Source organism: Ochotona princeps, chromosome 15 (genome assembly GCF_030435755.1).
Source record: "Ochotona princeps isolate mOchPri1 chromosome 15, mOchPri1.hap1, whole genome shotgun sequence".
In the NCBI taxonomy this organism is placed as follows: Eukaryota; Metazoa; Chordata; class Mammalia; order Lagomorpha; family Ochotonidae; genus Ochotona; species Ochotona princeps.
In genome coordinates, this window is record NC_080846.1 from 14,662,759 (window position 1) to 14,685,524 (window position 22,766).

The 22,766-nt window shown below is 45.7% G+C and overlaps 1 protein-coding gene across 6 annotated transcripts in view; it reads right to left on the reverse strand.

Moving 5' to 3' along the window:
- CHPT1 (choline phosphotransferase 1) overlaps positions 1-21,011 on the reverse strand; it is a 25,741-nt gene extending 4,730 nt beyond the window's left edge. For 4 of the 6 annotated variants that reach the window (XR_009246695.1, XR_009246694.1, XM_058673032.1 and 1 more), the window contains exons 1-7: positions 20,695-21,010; positions 10,005-10,152; positions 8,844-8,985; positions 4,515-4,599; positions 1,955-2,086; positions 1,031-1,189; positions 487-612 (exon numbers count right to left, since the gene is read on the reverse strand). Coding sequence is in view for 3 of the 6 variants with exons in the window: in XM_058673032.1 (XP_058529015.1) it covers positions 487-612; positions 1,031-1,189; positions 1,955-2,086; positions 4,515-4,599; positions 8,844-8,985; positions 10,005-10,152; positions 20,695-20,967 (1,065 nt within the window). In the remaining 3 variants the exon portion in view is untranslated. Of the gene's footprint in view, positions 1-486; positions 613-1,030; positions 1,190-1,954; positions 2,087-4,514; positions 4,600-8,843; positions 8,986-10,004; positions 10,153-20,694 lie in introns of all 6 variants that reach the window. The other 2 variants (XR_009246696.1, XM_058673033.1) reach the window with 1 other exon arrangement.
- Between the last annotated feature and the right edge of the window lie 1,755 nt (positions 21,012-22,766).

Genomic DNA, 22,766 nt, shown 5'->3' on the forward strand with positions numbered 1-22,766 from the left:
CTTTCATAACTAGGACATAATGAGAATTAATTACCCTTTCCTGATGATTGAGTCATTATTAATACAACTCATACAGTAATAAGTCATATAGACTTGCTTCCAGTATAACACAGTCTCAGCATTCAGTAATCTCATCTGATTTGCTTGTGACCTATCAGAAGCTGCGAGTAATTCCCCAGACGATGGCTAGTGCAGAAAGTCCCTTGGGCTGCACAAGAGGGTTTTGATTATGGGAGACGGAAGAAATGGTTCTCAGGTGCACCCCTGTATTTTCAAGGACCTAGGTTATTGGAAGCCTGACCTCCAGGGACATCAGCCGTTTCCACAGGTAATATGAAATGAACCATCTCAGGAGACGTAAGTTGAAATATGCAAAAACATTTACTTTAGAGAGTAGATCTTGAGGCTACTGATACCTCACTTCAAGTGCTTATTAAACATCACCTGATCTGACATCTAGTTAGCAAACAGCAAAAAATCACTTACCATGGCTATCCACAGAACAATATACTCGTCTACAAAATTATTAAAATACTGGTCTAAAAACAAAAGACCGGGCCCAGCAAAGACGGAGTCTTGAAGATAGAGTTCACTTTTGGTCATGTGAGCTATCTATAAAAGAAGTAAAAGAATTTCACTACTAAAATGTAAATGGTTGTCCTTCAGATGGAATTATACTCTAAAATCTATAGTAGTAATATTATTAAAGACTGAGACCATTTAAGCTCACATTTCATTAGGGAACAATTGTATATACTTCAAATTCATAAGTAGCTCACTAAAATTTCCAATATTGAAATTCCTTTGACATCAGGAAACTGTTACTGATAGTTAAACATGATATATGCTTGTCATCATTAAGCATGAAAAACAAAAGAACCGGCAGTAGGGAGTCACAGTCTGACTTGGGGCACACATGGCTATTTTTGGATGACGTTGGCACCCCGTAGAAAAATGGCATACACATCCAGCTTTGTGTCTGAGGACTGAACACATTATTTAGACCGTACACCATGGGAGAATCTCTTACCACTAATTTCTGTGAGACTTTAGCAAAGACACATCCAAACATCAGGGTGTAAAGACAAGGGTGCTTTTCAAACACACTGGTTGCTGACTTTTTATAGATCATTATGGCCAGTACAATAATTAGTCCTATGTGGAGTCCAGGTGATAAGACACTGGTGCCCTAGGGAATGAAGCAGAACATCAGCATGTCACTTTAACAGTGCGTTTATGACAATGCAGACTTGCTGAGCAGCTCTTTTCATACAATCAGATCTCAAGGGATGTAGTGTATAGCCTAGAGGACTATGGAAGCCTTACTTAGGCTTCCCAAAGTTTCCCAGAACCCTAGTATTACATGGACATTTGGTTCCAAAGTTTAGAGATTTATTTATCTGAAAGAGCATCAGAGAGAGTGCAAGACAGAGCAGTTTCTTCTGCTAGTTCAATTCCCTGATGGCAACAGCCAGGACTGGGCCAGGCCAGGCCTGAAGCTAAGAACTCCATTGTGGTGTGATCACCTGGGTGTCTTGAATCACAGCCCACTGCGTTCCCACACACATCAGCAGTACGCTGAAGCTGCAACACGAAGCAGCTTTCCTGCCATCCGGGCAGGAACTCATTGCCTCCTTTTCCTCTTCTCACAGTAGTTCAAGTTCAAATGACCACCCTTACTTTACGAATACATAAAACAGCAGGTGACTACATGAAATGCCCGAAAAGTCTACATTGAGGAAGCATATAAAAAGAGGAAAAATGACTCATTATCAACCTTAAGTCTTTTAAAAATCATGTTTGTTAATATGTGCCTGAAACATTTCTGTAAGATACTTGATTTCCTTCCCCAGTCTTCAACTTTGGCATATTTTAAAGCACACTTTTATAATGGATGAAGGCATTTCTCATAGAAAGTAATACTGGGTGATGAAGAAATCAATCAATTCCTTACGGCTATTGTGGATCCATTCTTGCCGACGCCACCATGGAGAATAACGTGGAAGTAATTTGAGCAGGAAAATATTGCTCCACCTACTACTCCAAGAACTGGAAGGACCTTCAGTTTTATTTCTAGAACGGGTATCTTTAGGGATAGGGCAAAGAAATAAATCATTAAGCAAATAGACATTTTCTCCTCTTAAATAGTACAGAAACGCCATGATATGGCCCTATACATGATATGGCCCTATCCTTTTTTTTTTTTTTTTAATTTTTTTGTAATCAAACCTTCACTTTTGGAAGGTAGCCAGAAATTTTTTTTATTGCTTAATCCATTAAGAGAAAAAAAAAAAAAAAAAACGAATCCACCAAATCATCTCAGTCTATTGATGTAATAATTATTAAATATTTAATGTCACAAGCCTTCCCCTTCCTTAAACATGCAAAAACAGTCCACTGGAATTTTAGAAGTCTTTTAAAGGCATCCTCCCTGGAAAGGCAGCCAGCATGATCTGTAACAGATTTGACAAATACCATGATGTGTGTGCATGCAAAAATGTTGCGTAATTAATATCCAGAATTTACCTGCTGGTCAGTTGCTGTTCAAGATAACTTCCAAAGGCAGCAAAGGATTTAAAAAAACAGTAACAATGAATTGCCAGAAGTTACAGGCAATAGACTTTGAAACATTTTACCAAAATGTGTGGAAGCTACAGGTTAACAACCAAATTTTGAAAACTTACATTAAAAATGAATTTCTTTTTGGATGAGATGAGCAAGTGTGTTTCTTTCCTGCCAAAACACTGAACTTTATAATTGTAAGATTCCAATTCCAAGCTTGAGTCACCCACATCTGACTTAATGATCGATATTGCCCAACTATTTCTATCTAGGTCCACATCCAACATCTGAGGGGTACTAGATAAGCAGCTCCCACAAGACATACTGTATGGACCTGTGGTAATATAGTCTTAATTCTACTGTTTTATTCTTACATGAGGAGAAGGGACAAGCATATCTTATGGAATGTACCACTATTTAAGAATATGCTCAAAAATCTATTCGCGAGCTCACTGGCATTAATGGTGACTAGCACTTCTGACATTAAATACCAAGGGAACCTTATACTACATTTTGATCAACTTTTTAAAGAGAGGTTTTAGGTTCATAGCCAAACAACAGAAAATACAGTGTCCCTCCCTGTTTCCTGCTTCCCAGCCCAGCCTTGACCACTGTCAACATCCCTCACCGCAGTGCTACATGTGTCACAGCTGATGAACCTGTGTTGACTGGTCTCTGGCAGCCCCAAGTTCACAGCTTACAGGAGGGTTTCACCTGGTAGTGCCCTTCTTCCTGAGTGTTAAGATAAACACATGACCTGTATCCAGAAAGAGTTCCATGGCCCTGGAACTTGTCTGTGCCCCATCTGGCCCTCTCTCCCCTGTCCCAGCTCCTACCAGTTACTGATCATCTTACTGTCTCCACGGCTCTGCCTGCCTCAGAGTGCCAGCAGTTGGAGTCACACCGTGCGTAGCCTTCCCAGATTGTCTTCTTGCTCTTTACAGTAAGCATTTAAGGTTCCTCCATCTCTTTTCATGGCTTGCTAGCTTTTTTTTTCTTGAATTCTGATTAAAACCCCTTTATCTAGATGTACCACAGTTCGATCGTTTACCTACTGATGAACATCTCATGGCTTCCCAGATTTGACAATCATGAATGATAAGGTTGCTGGCTGAACCTCTCTTGATTGATCACTGTCAACCCAAAGCTCAGGGTTTGCAGGAGAGTCTCACCTGGTGGATCTGTGTGCAGATTTTCATGTGGGCTTAAGTATTCATTTCAATGAAATCCAAGGAGCGTGACTGCTAGATCACACGGTATGCACAGGCTTAGTTTTGCATCCCTTCCTCTGTTTATTGGAGATGATTGTAAGCACAGAGTCTGAAATCAGTCCCTGTAACTCCTAGTCCCTGTACTTAATCATTCTAAGACTTCTTTATAAAACAGAATAAGACAGTATCTATTTCATAGTATTGCTCTGACAGAAGGGTGAAACAGACGGCAGAATGACAGAATGGTCGTTATTGCCCACTGTCTCCTTAACACTCAGCACCAAGTTCTGAGGAGGCCAGAGTTGCGGACTTCCGTTGTGGCGACACGAGAATTTGCGAAATGGTTCTTAATTTGAGAATCTTGACTCAGAGAAAACTGTAAAATGCCAATAGTCCCTTCTATTTCCTGATATTGAAGAATAAGTTTCAGATATTGAGGAATAAGTTTCAGATTTTTTAAAAAGGATTTATCTTTGAAATAAATTTGACCTAGGAAAAGTAACCCCAGTGTGTGTTGCTTGTGCTTTGTATTAGGGAAGGCAAGAGTCATTTTCTTCTACACGGTGAAGTCTTCATGTACAGGGGGAAAAATGGCACAAGGTATACAAGATGTTAAGATATAAAATGAAACAAAAAGGTCAAAAGGGGGATGAACGTTAAATACCAAGAATTAAGAAAAACTAACATTTTCCCTAAATATTTTTTTTTAAAAAACACTTAAATAGAAACATTCAGATTTACCGTATAGTCCCACATTGTTGCTCCTCCGAATGTAGACAACACAAAGATGATCACTAAAGCGATCTGAATTTCCGTTACATCCACTCTAAGGAGGAAGTACGAACAACAGATCAGGTGTTTGCAGGCAAAATTCCCCAAGGCCCAAGTCAGTGGCTCACATACTCAAATGTCAAACAAGTGAAAACCTCCATCAGCTTCTTTTTACCTTTACTTCCATCGGTGCAGGCTCACACTGCCAAGTGACACGGTCTGCGGGACAACAGTCTCTCACGTGGGTGATGTTAAGACACACAGAGGAAGACATGTACAGCAGGGTTCAAACGCCTAAGCCATCGCTGACATGACAGAAGACTTATTTCCTACTTCATATACATCTGTGAAGTTGGAAGTTTTTACTGTTTTGTTTTTCTTTTATGCCAGAGGGGGAAATATCATAATACAAAACCAGCCACAGGATTTCAGGCAAATTCTTAACACTCTCACGTGGATTTCACTGGAAGGCTAGGGAGCACTCCAACAACCTTCTTTATTAAGTTCCTGTCACTACAACTTTTGTCACCACAAACATTCTTCTCCTTACACATAAATAGGCTAAATTGTCTCTCCACGTCAACCTACAAATCAAAGCATGAATGGCAACATCTACTATTTATAAGGTCAGTGGCAGGCAGACCAGGGCCTCCAGGCTGCTTGGAGAAATGACTGAGCTAGTTCTAGAATGTGACTGTGCTCAATAATGGTATTTGTGGAGGAAATGGAGAGGGGAGAGCTAGCATCAGCTGAGCTTCCGTGATGTGCTGTGTGACCTGGAAGCTGTTCCCTGCATTCAGGAGCAGGAGCAGGAGCAGGGAATGACTTCCCAATGCCTGAACTGCAATAGCTGACCATCGCTACAGGAAAATGCCTTCAGAACCAACACTCTTCCTACCCCACGTACGACTCATGGCCAATGTCAGTCTTCTTTCGGTAATAACCATAGAATTACGTTGTCCTCCCTGTTCGCTGGTTATTACTAGTGGCCAGAAACAACCAGGAAAGTAGACAGGGATTTGAGAACAAACTTCCTCAGATGAGACTGAATGACGCATAATGGAATTCACTTACACATCTGGTTTCACGCAGGTACCAATTGTACCACAGATTTTGCTTTTTATTTACGTTTATGTGATGGGGAAGGCACCTGGTTCCTGCTCTCTCCATGAGAGACCCAGGCTGAGTTCTGGTCCCCTGGCTGTCCTGGATGTCGCAGGCACGAGAGAGTGAGCCAGCGACTGAAGGCTCACTCTCTCCATCTTCATCTCCGTCTCTGACTCTGACTCTTGCTCATCTTTCAAACGAGAGATGAAAACCAATCATTTTTTTCCTTCCTTACTCTCTCTTCATCCAGTCAGGAGAGGCAAACCAGCATGGATGCTGAGCATCCCTGCACACCTGTTGGATGTGCCAAGGAGCAAGGTCCCAGATACTCTGGACCTGGACCAGGGGTCAGGGTCACACATGCAGTGAGCAACGCTCAAGAATGAGTCCACATCCTCCGCAGAAAAGAAGGTTCTGATTACTGTGAGACCCTCAGTCCCTCGCTGTCCCTCTCCCAGGTACAACTGCGTGTTCAGGTGTTCACCTCAGCTCACCTGAGTGCCTGCGTATGATTCTAGGGGCCGCGGGAGAGTGGGCAGGAGTAAGGAAGGCGACCTCTGGTGGCTACTGCTGCTGTTGGCCTGAGGCCTAAATTCAGCCTTTTCCTCTGATCAGGAGCTCTGTGTCTGCTGCCAGCATCCCAGTTTGGGAACCTCTAAAGTGGGTCAAGTCCTTGGGCCGTGATGTGCCTTCACATACAGTGCTGAGCCCTCCTGTCTTGTTTGCAGTACTTACTGGCTTAGTCTTGTGACAGATTTGTTGCAAGTCCCCAGGAGCAGAACGTAACCTCTCAGGGGCACAGAGGTTTAAGCTGTTTGCTTTACTCATTTACTTAAGTACCTAGAACAGGGCCTGGCATTCACTGTGTAACTCTCGCACTGGTATTCCATAAGATCACTCACTAAATTACGTTGACTTTCCAGTTATGAAGATCATCCCCATTCTACAGATGAAGAAACTGACAGAAGTAAGGTTAGTGTTTCTGGTCCGATATCTCCATCTGCTCCTATCCTATCTGACTTTGGAGCCTGCATTCTAAACTATTATACATGAATTGGAATCACTACAGATGAGTACATGAGACATAGGGCATGAAAAGGAGAAAAAAAAAGGACAGCAACAACGTAATCTTGTTAGGAAAACCTTCAGTTCTTCAGCCCCAAAACTCCATGTGTCAGGCTCTGTTCCTCTTCACCCTCTCACTGAAGAGGGACACCACACCAATCAGATTTTAATGAAGTTCCACAGTACGTTCCATGATCGTTTGGCCTGGTTGCATACAGCCATGCTCAAACACCACAGAAATAAAACTCAAGAAATGGACAGGTTTTCAGGAACTCCAGTCTGGCTCTGACAGGTGCCCCTGGCTCCATTTGCAAGCGTTTCCAGCGCCTGGGTTGACAGCTCTCACCTGGGTCCTCCTTGTAGTTACAGGAAGCAGGACCATCACTCTGTCCTTTACTGCCCTCCATGACATTCACGTCATGACCTCCATGAGTTCACGGTGACATGGCTGAGACCCCTGGACTGCAGCAGGAGCTCGAGTTCACCTTTGTCCAGCTCCACCATAACCCTAGTTCTTTCCTTCCATTGCTGCCTCAGCCCATCTGGCAGCTTCTTCCACACAGGAGACTCATTCCCTTAGTGCCCTGTCCGGGCTCCTCCTGAGTAGCAAAGATGCGCAACATGGACCACTGGGCCAGAAACACGAGCTGATTCACTCCAGAGACATTTTCGGTGAAGTGAGGAATCCGAACGGTTAAGTCTCACAACCAATGGCCATCGCCCAGCACAGCATTATTGCTCCAGTTTGCCAGAGCAAGTTCAACAAGTTAATTAAAAAGCATTTGTGACAGGGCACAGCTGCCTTTCTCTGTCAGTGTAGCTAGGAAGAGGTACAGGGTCCTAATTCCCATGGCTACCTTCAACGTTTAGCAAGCCTTGTTGACCCTTGGGCCCTTGACCAGCAAACAAGCAATCAAACACTCACATTCACTATGAAAGCGTTCCAGGGCTAGCTCCACCCACAGCCTCCTTCCGCTTACTTAGGGCTTCTTCAACTACATGTGGAAAGCTAAAGCAGGTCACCCCACACTTCGTGTAGACGACATCAACAGTGTCACAACGATCGCACCTCTTTCACACAATGGTGTCCAGAGCTGCTCAAACCAGGGCTGTGTCTCCAAGGTGCCTTGCATCCTTCCAAGCATCCGCCCATAGCATCTAAGCTGTTAGACGGGTCTAGGTCAGGAGCTGCAGTCATTAAACGTGTGGGGTTTTGGAGCCAAATAGACTTCAACATCAATCCCAGTTCTGCCGCATTTGGGCAGTGGATGTAACACCCACCTTACGGAGTTAATGTGAGGAATATGGGGCAGTTCACATACAGCACTTGGTACTGTGCCTGAAACATGCAGGTGTGTGGCCACAGGTATGCCAAAATTTAGAACTGGTCTAAAAGCTGCCCTAACACCTTGCCTCCACTACATGATGCAGGGGGCTAAGCTTCTCCTCTCATTTATTTTCACTAGGGATTTTTTTTTCCCCCAGAGCTATGCAACAATAAAGTGTGGTTTAAAAGAACCAGGAGCCAAAGCTGGGAGTGAGTTCTTAGAGCCTGGCGGGGACACAGGACTAGAGAGCCGTGCTCCTGCCTGGTGTGCTGCAGGGACACAAATATAATTTCGCGTTTCACTCTAGCAGCTTCGAGACGTTTCGATGTGACCTCACCAAGTGTCTGCCACAGCTAAGTGTGCCACAATGGCCTGTGGCTGCTGGTGACCACAGTTAGGGACCACATTCCCTTTGTTACGCTTAGGAACATTTTATCAAAAGGATCTTATAGCCCAATTCACCTTATTTTATTTTATGGGAATCAAACATTGCCTCTGGAAGGACTGACAGCGTATCTTTTTCTATACCGTGTTTCTTTGTCTAACTGTCCACTAATGGGCTAGGGAGGAAACTTGAGAAAGGGAGGAGGAAAATGAATTATTATCAAATAATATAACTATGACATGTGGATTAGTAAAAGATTTCAAGGCACAGCATTTATGGAAGTACCAATTTAAACACGCATATTATTTAAATTAGATTGAAGCTTTGGCCCCTTATAGAAAAATGACAAAGAGACTGTAAAAAAAAAAAAAATCCAATGATACTTTTAATGCACAATGGAAGAAACGTACTTACTTTCCAAATCTCAACACGCCAGAGACATAAGTCTGCCAGTGAGCACAATAAAACATGAACATCCCAATGAAAGAGCAGAAGAACAGCCAGTCGGGATGAGTGCCCAAGCGAACGGCAATGGAGGCGCCGACTGCCATGAACACTGAAAGAAACACGGTGCAGGGCCACTAAATATTCCAAGCAACTGATGAAACAATGGCTCGGTGCTATTCCAAAACAGATTTAAGTGACATAAAATGGCATTAAAATAATCATTGTGGCCAGGAAGACTCTCTCTCTCTCTCTCTCTCTCTCTCTCTCTCTCTCTCTGACATTTAAACACACAAATAAACTTTAAAAAATGAAAATAGGGATTGAGCTTGTGGCATAGTGAGTAAGATCCCTGCCTGAGACACCAGCCTCCCATATGGGTAACCAGTTCGAGTCATGACTGTTGTACATTTGATCAGGTCCCTGTTAATGCTCCTAGGAACGCAGTGGAAGATGGCCCAGAGATCCCTTGTAGGAGATGTGGAAGAGGCTGCTGGCTCTTGGTTTTGCCCTGACTGCTCCGTGGCCATTGTAGCCATTTGTGGAGTACATCAGCAGGTGGAAAAACTGTCTTTCTCTTTTTCTCTCTTCCTTTGCATAATGCTGTCTCTTAAATAAAGCTTTAAAAAAATAAGAAACATGGGGCCTGACATGATGGTTCAGTGACTAAATCCTGGGATCCCATAAGAGTGCTGGATTGTATCCTGGCTTCTCCATTTCCCATCCAGCTCCTGAAAAAGCAGCAGAGGATGGCCCAAGCCTTGGGACCTGCACCTGTGTGGGAGACCCGGAAGAAGCTCCTAGCTTCGGATCAGCTCAGCTCAGGCCATTGAAGCCATTTAGGGAGAGTACCAGTGGATAGAAGATCTTTCTCTCTGCCTCTCCTTTTCTCTGTAAATCTTTCTAATAAAAATAAATAAATCTTAAAATTTGTTTAATAAAAAAGAAACATTTAACATAATGAATTCTTAAACATTGTACAAAACTGTTCCCAACTATCCATAAGACTGACCAAACAGCTCAACAATAGTTTTGAAGTCATCAAGACAAAATGAAACACACACACACACACACTCACACACACACAGAGAACACAAAACTATAATGGGAAAAATAACCCTATTCACTTACCTGTTGAAAGAGAATCACAACCATGATCAAAAAGCTCCCCTAAAGGAGAACAAGAATTTGTTCTTCTGGCTTGTTTCCCATCAATAGCATCCAGGGACTGGTAGATAAAGAGCCCCAGTGCACACAGAAGGTATGTCCAGTAGGGCGCCTGAAAACAAAGGAAAATCACAGACTGTTAAGACCAAGCCAGCTTGTGTTTTAAAATAGTTCAGCCTAAGCTATCTCTTCTCATATTTGTGCTTTGTGTCACTTCGGTGCGTTATGCAGAACAATCAGAACCCTCCTTCCTCACATACGTAATAAACAGAAGAAGCAAGTGAATTTCGCTAGGTTGTCATGGCAATTTGTGTGAGCAGCACAAAGTGAAATGGCTGAGCAAGGATTGGGATCTTGGCCTTGATTCCCCAGATGACACATCTTTTTTTCCATCAAGTACCATTCGTAGTCACACAGGCACAGGTGTTCCACATGTACCAGGGCTGCCCCGTAAGATTAGCTGAAAATCCCCATCACCTTTTCTGTTTAGAACCACAAATACTCACCCTTGTGTTTTACTTGTCTGTGGCATTCATTACAGTAACGTGCAAACAGGTCTGCAGCCCAGGACTAACAGTGCTGCTGGTATCACATGGCCAGTGAAGTAGGCTACCCCACTGAGGTCTGTGTAAGTCCATTGTACGGTGTTCACACGGTGATAAAATCGCCCAACTAGGCATTTCTCAGAATGTGTCACCATTAGAAAGTGATGTGTGAATGGAGATAGCACAAAACTGAAGTTGTTCAGTAAGACTGTTACGAAAGCAGACCTAAGACTAGCATGAAAACAGGCCTTGGGGCCAGAATGATGGCTCAATTGGTTAGTCCTCCCCCTGCAAACCCTGAGATCTCATACGGGCAGTGGTTCATGTCCCGGCCTGCTCCCCTTTCCATCCAGCTCCCTGCTTGTGGCCTGGGAAAACAGCAGAGGATGGTTCAAAGCCTTAGGACCCTGTACCCACGTGGAAGACCCGGAAGAAACTCCTGGCTCCTAACTTTGGATCGGCTCAGCTCCAGCTGTTGTGGCCAGTTGGGGAGTGAACCAGCAGATGGAAAATCTTTCTGTCTCTGCTTCTCTCTGTAAATCTGCCTTTCCAACGAAAATAAATCTTAAAAAAAGAAGAAGAAGAAGAAGAAGAAGAAGAAGAAGGAAGGAAAGAAAGAAGAAAACAGACCTTATTGCAGACCTGGGCTTTCATTCACACTAGAGTCCTAGGCACTGACTTCACTTCCCCACCTTACTTCAATAGAAAGGCAAGCAAATCCATGAACAGCAGTGGGCAGACACTGCATCCAGCCGAGGCTTGGAATACGCAAAAGAAGAGGAAGCAAGTGAGTTGGGTCCAAGGACTGCACCAGCTAACTGTGCACAGGCCCTACCCAGGCCACAGTGCAAGGATGTGGATCCAAACTGAGCCCAGCGGTGTTGCTGTGTGGAGAGAAAGCGCACAGGTCAAGCCAGCTGGGATTTGGGAAGTGGAGGATGAGAGAGAAGGAAGCTGCGCAGAGAAAGAGTTGAGTAGTGGAACTCTACACAAGCTACTTTCACATTCTAGAGAACCAACCTTTGCCTGAGTGAGACAAAACTACTAACCAGGGCCAGGGCAGCACAGCTGTGAATCGGAAGGCTGGGGACAACAGTCTGTGCTCCCTCAGGCAGTGCAGAAAGACTGTAACACCAGCGCATGGGGCAATATTGTCAGGAGTGCATCGCCTTGGCGGCGGGCAAAGATAGCCCTAGTATAACGCCTCCTCTAGAAAGCACAAACAGAGCTTCCAATCTAGCCTGCAAAGGGGCTAGCTAATTTCACATAATTTATCTGCAGCCAGCATATATTTTAAGAGATGGGTGGAGGGGAAATCCAGCAGCCCCAAAATGTAGAACTCACAACCTTTTACTCTGTTGTTTCTCTAATGACACAAGGCAGAAGAGAGTCAACTCGGTGACCACTGCTGTGGTCACATGGGTCCCTGGGGCAGTGGAATACATGGATGGAGGTCACCACAATAGAACTGCCAATCTTCTGTTGTTCACATTGGATCGTTTCTGTTGATCTATTTTCAAGTATATGGACTCTTTGCTGTTCACTTTTCTCAAGTGGTTTTGTATGTGTATGCATCTTTTATTACTGATTTTCAGTAATTTGATTATAATACACCTTGGTAGGTTTTTGAAAAAAAAAACTTAATTGGGGTTTGTTAAGCTGTTTGGGAATATAAATCCATAATTTCACCCAGTCTGGAAATTCTTCAGTCATGATTTCTTCTTATGTTTTTCATGTCCTACCCTCTCTCTTGCTCACCACAACTCCTTAAATCAAGTACTATTCATAGTCACACAGGGAGCGACTGTTTCACATGCACTGGGGCTGTCAGGCAGGCTGCTTTCTGCTTCCACATAGATCACTGGCGCTCAGTTCCATGACTCTCGGTCTCTTTATTCCATGCATTATTTTTGGGGGCAGTTTTCATTGTCAGCCTTCCAATGTGCTAATCTTTTCTTCTGCAGTATCTAATGTGCTACTCATCTCTCTCTGTAGCCTGCAACTCAAATACTGTCTCGTGTCATTTCTATAGAGTTCACTTGAGTCTTCTTTTCTGTTTTACTTTCTTGAGCATGAACAGCACAATCACAATAACTATTTTTGGATTTTTGACTACTAACTCGATTCCTTCTGTCATTCCTGGATCCAATGATACCAGTTCATTTTACTCCTGAATTGTAGATCATATTTTCCTGTTTCTTTGCATCATTGGTAATTTATTACAAGCCCAAGCTTGTGGATTTTATATATTGGGGTGCTGATTTCTTTTCCCTAAAATACATGATATGTTGACTACAATTAAGGTACTAGGAATTAACTGGATCCTTTTGGGGCTGAATTGTAAGTTGTGATAAGATTTTTCCGGAAGGGTCTTCAGAGTGGGGTATTTTGTGCCCATTACTAATGCAATACAGGTCTGAGAACTCTACCCAATGCTCCAGGTATTACTAAGTCTTTCTGGGACTAATGGTTGGCCCAGAATTATGCATCTTGGAAAGAAAGGAAAGCAAAACCTCTAAGAACTAGAATTTTGAAGTTGGAGCTCTTTGAGTACACGGTCCTGTCATTTACCAGCCCTGACACTTGGACAAGCAGCGTAAGCTCTCGAAGCCCAGTGACCTCATCTCAAAGACAGGATTAATGTTGAGTGCTGTATCTGATGCAATTACTCGTGAACTGCTCTTTACACAAAGCCTGGCATAAAGCAAGCCCTCAGAGAAGGTCAGCTATTGTCATTTGACTGTTTTTGCACACTTCTACTGGAAAATATAGGGTTTTCTTATCTATCAACTTATGTGTGATTTATGTGGCTATTCTACAAATAGCCAACTGATCCAACCTATCCCATTCCTCAATTTTTAAAGTATCTACAAGTTTGTGGTGAACCAGATTTATTAAAAAATATAGCATAGTGGCTAAAGTCCTTGCCTTGAATGCTCTGGGATCCCATGTGGGCACCGGTTATAATCCCAGTGGCCCCGCTTCTCATCCAGCTCCCTGCTTGTAGCCTGGGAAAACAGCAGAAGATGGCCCAAAGCCTTGAGACCCTGCACCCGCATGGGAGACCCGGAAGAAGCTCTGGGCTTCTGGCTTCGGATCAGTTCAGCTCCAGCCATTGCAGCCACCTGGGGAGTGAATCAGTGAACAGAAGATCTTCCTCTCTGTCTCTGTTTCTCTCTGTATATCTGCCTTTCCAATAAATATAAATAAATCTTTAAAAAAAATGTTACTTATCAGGGCCTGGTGGTTCAGTGGCTAAATCCTTACCTTGTATGCACCGGGAACCCCAATAGGTGCCAGTTTGTGCCCCGGCTGCTCTGCTTCCCATCCAGCTCCCTGCTTGTGGCCTGGGAAAGCAGTCAAGGACGGACCAAAGCCTTGGGACCCTGCATCCATGTGGCCGACCCGGTAGAAGCTCCTGGTTCTTGGCTTCGAATTGGCTCAGCTCCGGCTGTTGCGCTCACTTGGGGAGTGAACCAGCAGACAGAATATCCTTCTCTCTGTCTCTCCTCTCTGTCAACCTGCCTTTCCAATAAAAATAAGTAAATCTTTAAAAAAAAGATTTGCTAACATGCGATCCCAAGCACTAATGCCTGCACTAGTCATTACATAATAGAACTTACTAAGGTGGTCTTTCACAGAAAAGCAACATAAGTTGAAACTGCTTAATACCTGAAGCCACCCGAATTATGAAAATGCACATCAAAACATCACATTCGGTTTTGAATGTTTCAAGGCTTATCTGGAAATGAAGAAACAGTTCACAGGCAGTTAAAAACCAGAATTGAGAAACTGTCACGACAGAATAAAATGAAAAAACAAAAACACACAAGAAAATACCACACTACCACCTAGAAGCTTGTGTGAAGAATCCCAGAGCATTTTGGTAGGGGTCAGTCCTGCTGACTCTTTCCAAACCAGCAAATTTTCACCTGATTTTTTCTTCTTTTTTTTTAACTCTGACACGTCATATTGCTTCAATCAGGAGAGCAAAGCTGTGCCACTGGAAGCACGGTTGTAAAAATTCGTGAGATAATATAAAATGCCACTTTTCCTCGCATCACCTATTTCTATCAAACACTCTTCCCTTAATGGACACATTTTAGAGAGTAAATTCTCCAACAGAGGGATCTTCCGCTGCAGGGGGCTCTGCCCCCCAAGTCACATTCTGCCCCTCGTGCAGATCAAAGAAGTCATTAGGATGCAAGAGGAGTTAATGACTCAGACTTCAACAAAGGGAAAGACAGGGTGAAGTGGCAGAGCCTGAAAGTGAAAGGTTTATTCACGACAGGGTTCCCAGATCATGTTCCTCATCCACATTCAGTTATTACTGTGTCTTTGTGATCAAAGACGCAAGTGATAGGTAGGGCGGGGATCATTTCCACCCAGGCCCGCAGCTGGACTGGGCGCAGAGCTCGAAGCACGTCTTCCGACTTGTCCTGCCACGGATCTATCAGGCTGCGGATTGGACGCAGCGGCTCACCTGAACGCTTCTTCACAATCTCTCTCTTCCTTACTGACCTGTTGAGCGGCCGGCACGCCTCCAGCGGCTCTGGCCTCCTTCCCCTTACAGCTGGAAAGGCATGCTGGTCTGCCCAGGCCTGTTCTCCCTCTCTGGTGCCCAGGAGCCAGCCCCACTTCCTTTAAGGGATGGAGGCTCTACGTAGTTTGCATTTTGCAACCTCTCTAATCTGCTACCTTGGCAAACAGGCTCCTAGTTGGGGATCCGGTGGGCCAGGCCCAGCAGCCTCTCTCCTTTCCAGTCTTCAAACAGGATGGTTACTAATGAGTCTCCTGAAGGATGCACGTTTACAGAGCTACCTCAACCCAACTCCAGTTTTCATGGGAAATTATGATCAAAGTTGTAATAGAAAGATATTCTAATGCAAGGACTGGGTGTGACTTGTGCACATTTTTACAATATATAGTTATATTGTAAATTTACAATATATAATTATAACGCCCAGCAATACATCAGACTACTGCCATGGGTGCAGCCGACTCCAACAGCTCGAGTTTTCCAGCAAGTCAGATGCGCCCCACTTTAAGTTCTAACTATACGGTGTTTACAACATCTCCAGGATCAAAACGTCACAGTATGCCATGGGAGTCTTTCCGGAGCATACACACCAGCCCATGTCATTCTTCCAAGGTCTACACGGCAGTCACATGGCTATGTGAAAATCTAAGAAGAACCTTCCCGAACGCTGACTCATGTGGCATGTCCTGAAATGCTATTATAAACTTATTCTAGAAAACTAAATAAGGACTAAGAATTGTAATTCTAAATCATTTTTTTAAAGTTCCACTAATAAACTGTTTGTCAGCCACACCACTAGAAAATCATTGCCTAAAAGTAACTACCAAAGAAAGCATACCTGTTCAAGTTACTTGAATTGGATACAGCATGCTGCCAGGCAAAATATGATTAGAGAAAAGCACATTTTGGTTTGAAATGTCCCTAGTGTTTCTGGAGAATGAAAACAAAACACTGTCACGGTTTTTAAAGAAGCCTAAGCAAAATAAACTGACTTTCTGCAAGGAACTCATACCTTTTTACCTTAGTGTCCAAGGCACAAAGTTCACCCTGGAAGAAGGAAGATTGAATGCCCAAGACTCCTTTCTTTCATTGCACTCTCACATCTGGTTTCTGTTTCCAGAAAGCACCCTGACCAAATCCTACACACCCTTTCTTGGAAAAGAACCCCACAAGGATAAGAAGGGAGTTTCTGGCACCCCCGTGGGTGGCTTGGGTGGAGTTCTGGGCTCCTGGATTCAACGTGGTCCCATTCTGCGTGTAGTGGCCGTTGAGGATAAGCCAGCAGACAGGACCTCTCCTTTGCCCCCTTCAAAGAAGTGAAGACAAAACAAAACAAAAACAAAAAAAACCCAAACAATTCACATTAATCTAAGGAGACTTCAGGTTTCCAGGTTAAAGCCAGAAGAGTCGGGGCTGGGCAGAGCTGAAGATTAGAGATGTGGACGAGAGGCGCCATGGACGTTCCTGTCCCTTGCCCCCAGCCCGGCAGCTCCCCACCTCCTCCCCAAGCAGCGAGAAAGACAGCTTCAGCTTACCCCTCGTTACTCACGGCCCACTTCAGACCAAGACTCCGAATTCCCTCTCTTCCCTTTTCTCACTCCTCAACCTTTCTAGGGCTGAGCTGATGGGAGCCGAGTGAGTGTGTCTTTCTCATTCACTGCTACATTTTTAGTTCCCTGGCACAGTTACTGGCACAGAATAAGTGGGCAACAAAGACCCCACGTTAAGGAACCAAGTGTGACCCAAAAGGTCTCTGTGCAAAAAGTGAATGTTCCTGTGTTTCAGAGCCTTTGGAGGGGGGGCTATCCTAAGCCCTGTGCTCTTCCCACCACCCTCCCGCCCCACCCACAGGCTGATCAGGGCAGAAGTTCACAGCCATGGACACAAGCTCTTACACCCACAGACCAGTTTCAGCGCAGCCAAGTTCTCCCGACCTTGGATCCAGTCTCTCTCTGACTGCAGACATTTCCCGGTGAATAGATATGGCTGTTCCCTTCCTCAACACTCCTCCCACTCAAAACTCAGCGAAGCCCTCCTGTGCCCTGCCTGGGGAGCCTCCTGCTCCGCCTCTGTTTCCTCATGGTCAGTATCTCCCCAAGGCTGTCTCAGCGTGAAAGCAGGCTTGCCAATAAAGAAGGTTTCTGTTGAGTAAGGTGTGATCCCAACAGAGGAACTCGCGGTCCTCTGACAAGGCACGGCCTCTGTGGTCACCTCCTGGGCTTCACAGTATTCCACAGGTGGCAGCGATACATTTAAAATGCAAAGTTTTATGCAGTTAATGAAGTTAAGGACCAGATTTAGTCAAGGGTCTTAGATACCCAAGTCTTAAGGTTCACAAATGTGTAGGCCCCTATTTTATTTTTCTTAAAATGACCCTGGTCCTTTCTCTTTTCCCGGTAAACAAGGATTCAATAATAATAACCATTTTACTTAAAAAAAAAAAAAAAGATAATCTGACAACAGACGAGAATACGAAAAACACAACACCTCTCAGTTACAGGATTTAAAAATTGTTCAGGAAAGCGAGTTTTCCTTCGCTTGATACCTTTTTTTCCCTCCTTCCTTTATTTTATTTGTTTGTAGAGGTCTCAGCGGAAAAGATGATGGAACCATTTCTACCTGGACAATCAAAGCCAAGACATTTTAACACTCAAATAAGGAGAGGGAGGGGGTCTTCAAAGAGTTTGTGGAAACATATAGCATTGAAAAAAATCAGTCATGTATTTAAAAAAATTTTTTGCATTCAAACAACCTTATCTTTTAATCTTTTGTATTCTCAGAAAGACCCCCTCTTTTAAGTTCCTTCCTGTTTGGGAGAAACTTACTTCTAATTACCAAGAAAGCCAGCAGACGCCAGGTTAGTGGTCTAAGTGTAACAGGGCTCCCACGAAGAAAGAAACCTCAGAGATCCACATGCTAACCTGTGAGGGTCCGGGGAAGGAGGGAAGGAGATCGCCGCCCCGTCCAGCAGGAAGACCCCGGGGGAGTACAGGTGTCCAGCCCAACAGCTGCTCAGTTTAAGCCAAGGTCAAGTTCCTGACCTGGCCCTAAGCTAGGAGCCTGTGTGCTACAGACTCCTATCAGAGACATCCATACTGATGTTTAGACACCACGATGAGGAAAGCAGGGCAGAAACGTTGGATAACATGTCCGAGACGATGGAGTCCGCTGCTACCAATTCACAAGTGTTCGGGGTCAGTGTTTATAGTCTCCGCTATCTGGAGCAGAGAATGTTGCTGTATGAACCACCACGAGTTCGTTTGCCAGCGCATTCCACCCTGCGCATTCCACCCTGCGCATGCCAAACCCTCAGTCTCGTGCAAAGCAGAGTTTAACACAAGAGGCCCAGGTTAGGAGACCCCAACCAGGGGCCTGAACTCCGCGCAACAGAGCCCTGGGGTGGTCTAGGCAATTCTCCTAGGAAAGCAGAAACTTATAATGTGTGTGTGTTTGTGTATGAAAGAGAGAGAATGAGATCAAGAGAGAAAGATTAAGATTAAACTTGTCAATAAAGCACAAAACAGGAGAACCTGCAGGAGAAACTGAGGCACTATAAGCGATTTTTGACTTCAAGGCCTGAGGGAGAACTGGAGTGCGGTGAATGTGCAGCCCAAGCTAACCTGACTACTAGGGCTGGAGCTGGAAGCACATCACCACGGGGACTACAAAAGTAAATCCTCCGCACCCCTACGAAGCTCTGATGATGTTTTAGGAATTGTGCAGGGACTCCTTGCCCAGAGCCATGTGCATAGAAAGCTTTGTCAGGGCCCAGCGCGATGGCTCAGTGGCTACATCTTCCCCTTGCACCTGCTGGGATCCCCTATAGGTGCCAGTTTGTGTCCTGGTTGCTCCATTTCCCATCCAGCTCCTTGCCTGTGGCCTGGGAAAGCAGTCAAGGACGGCCCAAAGCCTTGGGACCCTGCACCCGCGTGAGAGACCTGGAAGAAGCTCCTGGCTCCTAGCTTCAGATCGGCTCAGTTTTGGCCACGGCTGCCATTTGGGGAGTGAACCAGAGGATAGATTTTGGTCTCTCCTTTTCTCTTTGTACATTTGCCTTTCCAATAAAAACAAACAAATCTTTAAAAAGAATTGATCAGTGCTCGACCAATGTTCTTAATAATAACAAGCGTGAGTTCACAACTTTATTGGCCAACTTGGGAAACATTCAAACTCTGTAAGCCCAGCTGAGCCCAACTAAAGCTTAGTTTTATTATGCGTTTTCAGGACGTTGGTTTAATAACAGTGATACTTTAAACGTGCTGAATAACATTTTTAATATATTGAGTAAATCCCAGCATATGTCATTTGTTTCTCACCACCTCCGGGTGAAATTGACTGGGCAGGCACTGTTTTCTCTTTCTCCCATGGGAAAACAGACCCAGCAGGTCTGGTGTGGCCCAGCCCTCTGCTTCTGTGCCTCCAATCTCATTCGGATGCTCTCCTTCTGGGAAAGCTCAGTGCAAAACTAAAACCGAACTGGTTTACTGTTTTCAAATAACATGGCCATGAATCACAAAGAGAATGCTTGCCAAATAATGGATAATTAACTATCAGCCCGTGGGCAAGGTATTCTCAAATGCGATCTGCATCATATAATACACACATGGATGGGAGACAAGACTGCTTTTCATTGCATCCCCAGAACCCAATGCAATCCTCCCCCCTCCCCCCAGTCCTCCCCAGCACCTACAGTCAAAGGAAATGCACTATTTGGAGAGCAAAGAAAACGCATGCTAAAGAATATGCCATTTCACACCTATTCTATCAGCGGCACAGGCTAGAGACAGCAGGGGAGTCCCACCCCCTCCCATCCTGTCCCACCCTCCACCCAAGAGGGCCCTGCGATGACCCGCTGCCCAAAGCCCAATTCCTTTACTCTTCTGACATAGATCAAACATAATGGCTGGTAATAAAACGTTGCCTTTTATGATCTCTGTGTGGTTATGATAAGGATGCACGCCTTGTGAATATCTACTTTGTTTTTCATCAAAAGCTCAAACCAGACAAGCAGGAAGTTGCCTCTAAAAAGTAACTTAACATCTGATCGGTGCTACCAGCAATCTCGGGTTCACTCGGATACCTTTTGGGAAAGTGATTATACAAGTGTCCAAAGGGCATCTTGGTCAACCTGGCCACAAAGTCCCTGCTCCAGGCAGGAAGGCGGGCATGGAGGAGGGGGTGTTCCCTGGGCCCCTGTGCTACAGGTACCCCTGCCAAGCTCGGCCCGGCCCCTGTGCCAATATTCACAGGTTGGCTCAGGAGGGGCCAGGGCCTGAGGTGGTGACCTTGCCACCCCCTCCACTGCCAGGGGGAAGGCTCAGGATGGTCATGGGACTGGGGCTGTGGTGTAAACAGCCTCTAGGGAACCCGGGGAGGATCGGGACAGACGCTGCACAGGGCGGGGGGCCGTGCCGCAGCCATGGCCATGGTTGTCCCCCGGAAAGGCTGAGCGGGCGCGCGCGAGGGTCTCACCTCCTTCCCGGCGCCGCTGGGGGCCGGGCTCGGGCGGGGAACGAGGGGCAGTTGGAGGCTCCGGTCGGGGGGCGCGAGCCGGGCGGCTAGCTCTTACCTCCTCGGTGGCCGTGGGGCAGTAGGCGATGAGCACGAGCGTGGTGAGCAAGTTGATGGCGAGGCCGAGCAGGGTGATGGAGTTGGGCGCCAGCCAGAGCGGGATCCACTGCAGCAGCCAGGTCCAGTAGAGCTGCAGCGGCGGCTCGAGCAGCGACACGCCCGTGGCGCTGTAGCGGTGCTCCTCCAGCCGCCGCAGCTGCGCCGCGCTCAGCGGCTCGCCCAGCGCCTTGAGCCAGCGCGGCGCCGGCCTGGCCCCGGGGCCCGCCGCCATGGCCGCCTGCGGGCCGCCGGGGGCGGGGAGCGGGGAGCGGCGCGCGGTGGTGCGCGCGGCCGGGGCCTGCGCCGATCGGGCCTGGGGGTTGGCGGTGTCCCCCTGCTCCCCCACGCCCACTAACCGCGTGGCCTCGGGGGCGGGGACCTGGGCTGGGAGGTGTGCGGGGAACCGTGCGAGGTGTGCAGAGGCCTGGGCCCGCCCCACACGCCCGCGGGCCGCCCCCAGGGATCGCGCATAGTTCACTTTCCCTCTGCCCAGTGGCCTCCTGCACCTGTTCCTAGAGTCTGATTTCTTGCCCTTGGCGTCTGATTGTGTGTCCTTTTAAAAAAGAGCCCGCTGGACGGCTGGACGGTTAGTGCTGGTTCCTCTACCTGGAGGAGGTGGGCTACCTACGCCCTGGCCTTTGCCAACCTTTTCAGGACAAGCCTGCCTGCAGAGTCGCGGTATTAGGTTCGTTTATTCATTATTAATGAACACACGATTTTGCAGGTCTTGGGGCGCGGTCATGATCCTCCCCCTCCCCTTGTCCCCATCCCTTGTCTGTGTCAACTGGAAAACTCAAAAGCACACTTCTCCCTTCCAACATAGAAGCAGCAGTGCCTGGCTTAGAAACACTAACGAAGGGACTGATTCATGCCTGGTTTTCAGAGCCCTTAAGACTAACCAGGGCAGGTCTTCTATACACCTTTCCCTGGAATAGAGCAGGACTCCGCCAGCCTCTTGTCCTGCAGCAGGGATCTGGGATACTTGCCACTCAGCAGGAGTTCCCCCTGTGTTATAAACAAGGACTTGCTGCACAACCAGAGACAGGCCTGTCCCTTACCTAGCTTTTGCCTTCCTATTTCTGATCTAGATGCATTTCTGTAAGGACAAGTTTAAAACTGTGTGTTGAGCAGCATCTATCAGCAGGTGCATACCTCACAGGCTCGTCATGGCACGGTGGAGGGCGGCAGGCTACACTCAACTCTCCACAGACAGCTAATCGGCTTCGTGTGATTTTTTTTTTTTTGACATTTTTTAAATGATTGGAAGAAAAATCAAAAGGATGCTATTTTGTAATGTGAAATTACAATGTCAGTGCTGTGAATAAAGCCGTGGTTATTCCTTACACGTTGCTGTTGCCCTCCCAGGGCACCCAAGTTCGGTGACAGACGGTCTTCATAGATCATTTATTGAATACATGACATGTTTAACGTGATCAATAGTGACAAATTCGGGGGAGGAACCAACATACTACAGATCACGTTTATCCCTGCTGGCTTTATGCGCACTGAACTTGGATAATCTACTGTTTAATATACCGATGGCAGGAATGATTTAAGATAGAATCCTTCCCCAGACTAATTGACTCAATTACATTGAAGATAAGTTCTTAGGTTCTCCAAAAAGCACCCAGAAAATGAAAAGCCATAAACTGAGGTATTTCCCCTAAAGTCCTCATTGAATAGTGCCTTGATTATATAAAGAATAAGAAACAAAAATAATCAGTTAGGCTTGTGCTGAAACACCAATAGCAAAAACCTAAAGCATGGTTTTACATAAAACAGAAGTCCATTTTCTCCACCTAAAACAAGCCCAGAGCTGGCCATCCAGGGGCGATAGGGGTGCTTTCGTGGTCACCAGGAACCCTCTGTCTTTCTACTCTAACATCTTTGACTTGTACCTGTCACATGGCCGTATTACATACAATATGGGGAAATAAACCACTTCAAAGCCCACTGAATGTGGGAAGATGTTGTGGTGTGGTAAATTAAGCCACTGTCTGGCATGCAGGCATCCCATAGGGAAGTGTTGAT